The 8,388-nt window shown below is 39.6% G+C and overlaps 1 protein-coding gene across 1 annotated transcript in view; it reads right to left on the bottom strand.

Moving 5' to 3' along the window:
- Window positions 1–8,388, bottom strand: part of LOC103514086 (sodium channel protein 60E-like) — a gene marked incomplete at its 3' end in the record, with an annotated part of 49,620 nt that overhangs the window by 1,666 nt on the left and 39,566 nt on the right. Inside the window, 6 exon segments of the mRNA XM_026826919.1 lie at window positions 462–632; window positions 948–1,162; window positions 5,302–5,458; window positions 5,775–5,965; window positions 6,619–6,819; window positions 7,225–7,414. Coding sequence (XP_026682720.1) covers window positions 462–632; window positions 948–1,162; window positions 5,302–5,458; window positions 5,775–5,965; window positions 6,619–6,819; window positions 7,225–7,414 — 1,125 coding nt within the window.

Genomic DNA, 8,388 nt, shown 5'->3' with positions numbered 1-8,388 from the left:
GAATAGAATAGGTAAATAGAATATTCTTTGTTTATACTGCCAGCGTAGGACTTATAAGTCCCTTTATTCTCGCTGAAAACTCCCATCCTTTGAAAATCACATATTACATTCATAATAATGACCTCACCCCTATCCCTCTCCTCCAACATTTATCACCAAACTTTTGTTTTTGTATTCTGTATTTTTTTTTTATTTATTATTATTATTATTATTATTATTATTATTATTATTATTTTTTGAAGTTAAGCAAGGTTTATATACTTATTTGTAAACTTTACCTATGAAATATATAAGACCTTATTTAGACTGCGGGAGTAAAGGGACTTTTCAGTCTCATTCTGGCAGGATAAACAAGGTATATTCTATTCTATTCTATTCTAAATGTTTGTGACCAAAATAATGTCACAATAAAGTGGTTTCAAAAATTTCCTCTGCCGGATCCCGACCCCCAAGGTACTCACCAATCGTAATCCTCGCAGGACGGACAGGCCATCGACAAATTCCGTCATCAAATCTACCAGACTGGCTGTCACTACAATGAGATCAAATATGTTCCAGCCACATTGGAAGTAGTCATTGCTGAGGGCCATCACTTTGAGAATGCATTCCAGGGTGAAAACCAGAGTGAATACCTGAGGAGAATAGAACAGAATGAGATGGTATAGATGCGAAGAGAAGAGAAGATCAACAAAGGCAAGGAAAGAGACGAGGAGAACAGAGAACATAAGAGCAGGACAAGCCGTTTTCCACCATCTGTTCAGGCCATGCTCCTTAAACAGGGGACAGACCAGAGTCTTACTGTGGGACTTTAAATAGCGATCAGAGCAGCCAAACCCTAACCAGCCTGGCTAGCTGGAGGTTACAAAGGATCTTAGGTGGTCTGAGAGACCTCGGTCGGAAGGGTTGAGCGTGAATGACTGGCATTAAACAAAATTAAATTAACCTACCTTGTTTCCATAGTCCAACACATCTCTCATACTCTGACTCATGCCATGATGTTCAACAGCCAGGAACATGGTGTTCAATATGATACACAGCGTAATGAGAAGTTCAAACAGAGGATCTCGAACAATACGGTAGAGGCCATTTTGAAACCGCAGCCAGGATTCGTAGTCGATGCAACACTCCGGACACTTGGCGCAGTTCCGATCCACGAGGTTATCTGGAAAAAAAAACAGATGAGAGGAGACAAGACTGAGTATAATCATCAGGACCGTATTTAGAGGGCCGAGGGGGCCCAGGCCGCCCCTCGAGGTTCATTGTTCTCCTTTACTCGTGAAAATTTTGTAGCCAAAACCAAATTTTTTTTTATTGCAGCGTTGACGCTAAAGTAGGGGAAGTGGAATGAAAAACACGCATCGGGTTCGCATCGCACCCACGTCGGAATGAAAAACAGACCTATGTGCACGTGCAGTTACATGTGACTGTGACCGCTATAACCGCTATACAAAAACCTGTTCATCTTCAAAAAATGTGAATTTGTCAAATAATAAAATACCTACCTAATTAGATTTAAATTTTTATTTAATTTAATAATCTAAATTCATGAATGAAAGTATTTAGAGTTTGATTTTAGTAAGCTGAATAGGAATCATTATCATGGAAACTTCAAGAGTCAAGAAAAAGGTGGTCTACCCATATCTGCCAGTGGAGGTAAAATTATCAATTTAATTAACCTATGTACCAGATGCACCTAGGTACATGCATAATATATTATTATTATTATTATTATTTAAAAGATGAGTGTTTCACCGCCGTTTTTATTTCGTAGCAATGAAACAACTGCTACATTGGATTTCAAAATTAAAAAAAAAAAAAAAATCAATTCTATTCTATTCTATCTCTATTTCAGCTTCTTCTCCCTCACCCATCACATTCGACACATTTCCCTCAAGAACACCAACATATCGTTTCATCGCGGTCTCTACAAGCGGTTCTACCCATCCCGCCTGGCGACCTCCGGCCTACCTGAGCGGCCTTCCAATGGCCTCCCTCTGATAGATGATCACTTCGGGTCGCGAGAATACATTGTAGATTCGGCCTCCAATGGAGAAAATGATCCTGTGAGGTGAGTTATTATTAAACACTTATTTGGAATATCTACAAAAGTATAGGTACAATAAATAGTAGGTAAGTAGGTATAGTACATTGGTATAGGTACATTGAATACAATATTACCAGAGAAGTTCAAAATATGGCACCTATTTTTCCAAAATATGGCACTAAAAAACATGGCAATATGGCACTTATTTTGCGAAAATATGGCATTTATTTATTCAAAACAGGGCAAAATAAGCAACTTTTTAAGAATCAGAGGCAACTCTTGTACATTTTTCAGTGGAACGTCAAACAAAAATTGAAATTTCAAACTTTTTTCGCTATTTTGACTTCAGATTTGGATTTTTGAGGACTTTTTACATAGGAATCGAGCTTTCATGCTAAATGTTTTCTCAAATGCATAACCACTATTTAAGTATGGTTCTTTTTTGGTACTTTTTTTTTCTTAAATTTTTATATTTTACCCAAAAATGCTTAAATATGGCAAAATAAGCAAAAAAAGTAAGGCTTTTCATGGCATTTTTCCCAATTTTGCTAAAATAGGGCAAAATAATATGGTGCCATGGCAATATGACATTTGAACTTCCTTGAATATTACTTACATACCTACCTATGTATACGTAAGTAGGTAGGTATAGTACCTACATACCCAAGTAGTAGGTGGGAAGGTACTTTGAGAAGTCAAAATCAATAAAGTCAAAAACATGTTTTTCATAATAATGTTAGACGTGAATTGAGGAGGTAAGAAAGACGTGCACCTTCAAAATACTACCTCTATTTTATTATTAATTTTTATTTTCATTTAATTATTTATTTTTTTATTGAGGTTTGATGAATTGAACGGTAACCACGGAGGTCTTCTTGTCAGATTTTTTTTTTTTTCAATTATTTATTTTATTTTTATGGGTTTGATAGAGGGAACTGTGGCCACAGAGGCCCTATATCCCGAAAGCGAAGAGAAAAGAAGGACAGGAGAACGTCAGCCGTTCCGAGAACGAACTTCTTCTGTTTGGGATAAATTTCGCACCGTTCGGAGAATCGAACCCGCAACCTAGCGCTTACAAGACATTTCATCATTATTTTTTCCCCCTATTAACATTTCATACTTCATTTTTCTTCCCTTGTTAATTTATCCCTTTCTCCATCCCTAGATTTCCTCCCATCTAAAATTCCCTTCCCCCCCCCTCTATGCTTGACCTTGCACTCTCATTTTATAGTCCGTCCTTCCTTTAGTATTACAATGGTAATAATAAAAGATATAAGGGACGGACTATTGTATTTGCTTCGGTGTCGTCTGTCACTCTGTCTGTCTGACCCCATAGAAGGACAGAGGTGCTGCAGGTGAATTTTAGAGAAACTGAGGAGGTTGAAATATACCAGTGAGGGTACTTCTAGGTTCCATCAAGGCCGGGGGATAGCAGCTCGGGCAGGGGAAAAAATACTGGTCACAATAGATCTACAGAGGTCGCAGTGTTAATTGCATACTCTCTCGGGAGAGGAGCAACCAGTCCCATAATAGAATGTGTGGACGCACCTTAAGACTATCATAGGTCACAAGGTTCTCTTACCTAGCACCACTACTTGACTCATATAATCAGCTGACGTCGGCAATGTGTAGATCTGCTGAATTGAGCCATTGCATTTCTTTTTCAATCGGAGGTCCGTCTGCTCTTCGGGCGGGGGGAGTCTTTGGGAAGGAGGCACTTTCATTCGCTCGGTAATTTTCTGGGGAAGTAAAAAAGGGCGGATAACATTTTGGTCCGTCTTTGTACAGACTTCAAGTTTCCTCAATATGAAGACTATTTTAATTGGGGTCTTAGGCATGGTTTTGGTTGGGTCTTCTACCAAAACGTTTACCGTTCTCGAATTCTCGAGGTAGGTGTTTTGTTCACAGATATCCAATGGCTGCAACTTTGGATTTAGGCTCTAGGGACCTCAAAACGCGTTTTGTACTAAAAACTGACCATCGAAAATTTGACCCGATTACATTACTTTCCTTCCTATAGGATAAGGAAAATAAAAGTACTTTAGATTTTGTTACCTGCAATCATCAGGGTCATTTTTTCCACCTCATATGGGGCCCAGGCCGCCCCTCGAGGTTCATTGTTCTCCTTTACTGTAGGCCAGACTCGTGAAAATTTTGTAGCCAAAACCAAATAAAGGGACTTTTCAGTCCTATTTAAAGGGACTTTTCAGTCCTATTTAAGCAGTATAAATAAAATAAGCAAATATTAGCCCAAACCAATCACCCTGGGGCTGATTGAGAGTCTGTTCTACACCATCCCCGTCTGTACACCATCCCCGTCTGTACACGGAAAAAGGTGAGGAGGAAGAAGAAGAAAACTGTTAGTATAATTTCTACATTTGGGAGCTAAAAAAAGCCCCAGGAGGGGCTAGGTTCCCCTGACATTGAATAACGTTTTGACCGTCTGAAGCTGTGTCCAAACATAATCGACAGAAGACGAGGCAGTGTAAATATAGACGGTTCAGGGACGGTGAGGGTACTTCTAAGTTCCATCAAGGCCTTGGGATAGCAGACCTATCAAACCCCTCATTAGACCCCTTCAGTTCAGGGGCCCCGAGCTAGCTCTCTGGCCTAGGCACCTCTTGGTATCCTCGAATAGCATATGAACTCACAGCTTTTCTCTAGAATAAACCTGAGTATGCGGACTCTTTAGAGGTGCTGCAGGTGAATTTTGGAGAAACTGGGGAGGTTGAAATATACCAGTGAGGGTACTTCTAGGTTACATCAAGGCCTTGGGATAGCAGACCTATCAAACCCCTCATTAGACCCCTTCAGTTCGGGGGCCCTGAGCTAGCTCTCTGGCCTAGGCACCTCTTGGTATCCTCTTAATGGAATAGCATATGAACTCACAGCTTTTCTCTAGAATAAACCTGAGTATGCGGACTCTTTAGAGGTGCTGCAGGTGAATTTTTAGAGAAACTGAGGAGTAGCAGGTGAATTTTAGAGAAACTGAGGAGGTTGAAATATACCAGTGAGGGTACTTCTAGGTTCCATCAAGGCCGGGGGATAGCAGCTCAGCGTTGACGCTAAAGTAGGGGAAGTGGAATGAAAAACACGCGTCGCGTTCGCATCGCACCCACGTCGGAATGAAAAACAGACCTTAGATCTACAGAGGTCGCAGTGTTAATTGCATACTCTCTCGGGAGAGGAGCAACCAGTCCCATAATAGAATGTGTGGACGCACCTTAAGACTATCATAGGTCACAAGGTTCTCTTACCTAGCACCACTACTTGACTCATATAATCAGCCGACGTGGGCAGTGTGTAGATCTGCTGAATAGAGCCATTGCATTTCTTCTTCAATCGGAGGTCCGTCTGCTCTTCGGGCGGGGGGAGTCTTTGGGAAGGAGGCACTTTCATTCGCTCGGTGATTTTCTGGGGAAGTAAAAAAGGGGGGATAACATTTCGGTCCGTCTTTGTACGGATTTCAAGTTTCCTCAACATGAAGACTATTTTAATTGGGGTCTTAGGCATGGTTTTGATTGGGTCTTCTACCAAAACGTTTACCGTTCTCGAATTCTCGAGGTAGGTGTTTCGTTCACAGATATCGAATGGCTGCAACTTTGGATTTAGGCTCTAGGGACCTCAAAACGCGTTTTGCACTAAAAACTGACCATCGAAAATTTGACCCGATTCCATTAGTTTCCTTCCTATAGGATAAGGAAAATAAAAGTACTTTGGATTTTGTTACCTGTAATACTACACTAGAGGGTGTCACAGGATGCAGTGATTGATTAACATCTTCCCCCATATCATTGTCTTCATGATCATCAACCACTCCACTATCGTCCAATGAGGATTCTCTATTATTGCCCTCACTGGCATTACTGGAAGCTTGGCGACTACTTAGCTGTCCTCGATTGATACGTACTCCTGGAGCCACTGAGGAAAATAGATATGGTTAGGTTAGTTTAGGTTAGGCTAGGCTGGGTTAGGTTAGAGTAAGATAGGGTTAGGTTAGGTTAGAGTAAGTTAAGATTAGGTTAGGTTAGAAGAAGTTAGGGCTAGGTTAGGTTAGGTTAGAGTAAGTTAATATTAGGTTAGGTTAGAAGAAGTAAGGGCTAGGTTAGGTCAGACAAGGATAGGTTAGGCTAGACTAGGTTATCGTCCAATAAGGATTCTCTATTATTGCCCTCACTAGCATTACTGGAGGCTTGGCGACTACTTAGCTGTCCTCGATTGATACGTACTCCAGGAGCCACTGAGGAAAATAGATATGGTTAGGTTAGTTTAGGTTAGGCTAGCCTGGGTTAGGTGAGAGTAAGTAAAGATTAGGTTGGGTTAGGTTAGAGTAAGTAAAGATTAGGTTAGGTTAGGTTAGAGTGAGTTAATGTTAGGTTAGAAGAAGTTAGGGCTAGATTAGGTTAGGACTCCGGTCTATTAGTAAGGAAACAAAATTTTCCACTGTTTTCACCATCATTTTTGTCCGGTTCGGAGTAGGAAGCGGTTAAATTTGAGCAAGATCCAACGAAGAAAAAAAAAGTTCGGCTCTTATGTGTTAGATTAGGCTGATTATATCTTCGTGTTTTCCTTACCCAATGCGTTGTCAGGGTGGAGCTTATTGTCGTCCGCGTTACAGCTCACAGAGGGCAGGGGCGGGCCCTGGTTTAGGGAGGGGCCCACATTGTCCACCCTAGGGGGCTCCTCCTCCTCTTCTTCCTCATCAGGGGGGGTATCGGGTTCAGGGGAGGGGGTGACGGACCGCGAGGCCGTCCCTGAGATTTGTGACTCGTTGCCTGATAGGGAGAAAAGGAGGGATTAATTTTAACTATAAGGGATATTAACGATAAGTCATTAATTTTTTAAGGGATTTTTTTTTCTTTTTTTTTCGAAAGATACTTTTTATTGATTTTTCTAGAAAAATCCCTGTTTCCAATGGAAAATCCATCATGTTCAAAGAACGAATTCTATTCCTTTGAAAAATTCCCCTTTTCTCTTTAAAAATCCCTTATTCTGAAAAAATTGTCCCTTTTCCCCCACAGGGAAATAACTGTTAATGGAACAATAAAAAAAAAAAATCCTCACATGTTATTTAAAAAAATCCCTCTCATATAAAAAAATCCCTTACCAATTATAAAAAATCCCTCACATGTTATCAAAAATCCCTCGTATAAAAAAATACCACTTAAATTATCCCTCACCTGTCACGGCCATGGCCCCACGGCGCTTTCTTCTCCTTGTCCTTTTTCTCGAATAGGAAGACAACAAAATTCCCTTCTTCGAATCAATTTTCTTCATGTTATTCTTATCCAATTTCTTCACGGGGATTTTTGTGGGATCAAAACTGAACGTTGAATCATCACGGTGGTCTGTCAGGTCCTTGCGGCGCTCCTGTGGGACACGGGGACGGAAGGGGTTGAAGATTAGTTTGTGAGAATGGGACCGAAGGGGTTAATATTTAGTTGTTTGGTGCAGTTGTTAACGCGTTGGACTTTGGATCTGGAGGTTGGTGGTTCGAGTCCAAGTCAATTCATAGAATTTATCTTGGGTGTAATAATCGGGGAACGACATTTGTGACAAGCATTTATGCTCAACACAGTTAAGATTCCTTCCTTGCGGTAATTAAAAGTGTATTTTTATTTTAATTATTTACTTTGCGTAAAATTATAAGGACTTACCAGAAGAATGGTTAGCCCATACATTTTTAGCTATTTTTCGTCCACAAATTTTGACTGTTTTCCCCCCCTCAGTTTTTTAAAAGGGGAAAAACAGTCTTTTCAATTGTTTTTCCTTTTCATGTACCTATAATATGTAAATTGTAATATTGTGGCAATGAGAAGGCTATTTTATTTTCTTTTATTTATTTTATGTAAAATTTTAGCTATTTTTCGTCCACATTTTTTTTTTTCTACTGAAAATTCGACACATAAATTAATGTTAAACATACGTGACATTATTATTTGTTCAACTAAATCTATGTTCACCCTAAAATTTCACCATATTTTCCCCAATATATTGAGTTTGCAAATAATATTTCGAAAATAAATTTACATAAATAATAAAATACATAGAAATAGATAGGTATGCACAAAATAATAAATAATAATGTAAATGTGATTTTTCCATTCCTATGATGTAGATACTAGGTATGTGTATGTACTACATGTATTCATACATAATATATTCCTTAAAAATTCCTCTCTTCTTCTTCTTCTTCTTCTTCTTCTTCTTCTTCTTCTTTCAAGAAGAGGGTAAGTAGGTACCAAAAAAAGAAGTTTGAAGGTAGACGGTAGAGAGAGAGAGAGAGAGAGAGAGAGAGAGAGAGAGAGAGAGAGAGAGAGAGAGAGAGAGGGTGTATGTATATA

The sequence above is a fragment of the Diaphorina citri genome, unplaced genomic scaffold (genome assembly GCF_000475195.1).
Source record: "Diaphorina citri unplaced genomic scaffold, Diaci psyllid genome assembly version 1.1 scaffold42, whole genome shotgun sequence".
In the NCBI taxonomy this organism is placed as follows: domain Eukaryota; kingdom Metazoa; phylum Arthropoda; class Insecta; order Hemiptera; family Psyllidae; genus Diaphorina; species Diaphorina citri.
The sequence above is the reverse complement of the archived record's forward strand: the minus strand, read 5'-3'. Positions and strand labels throughout refer to the sequence as shown.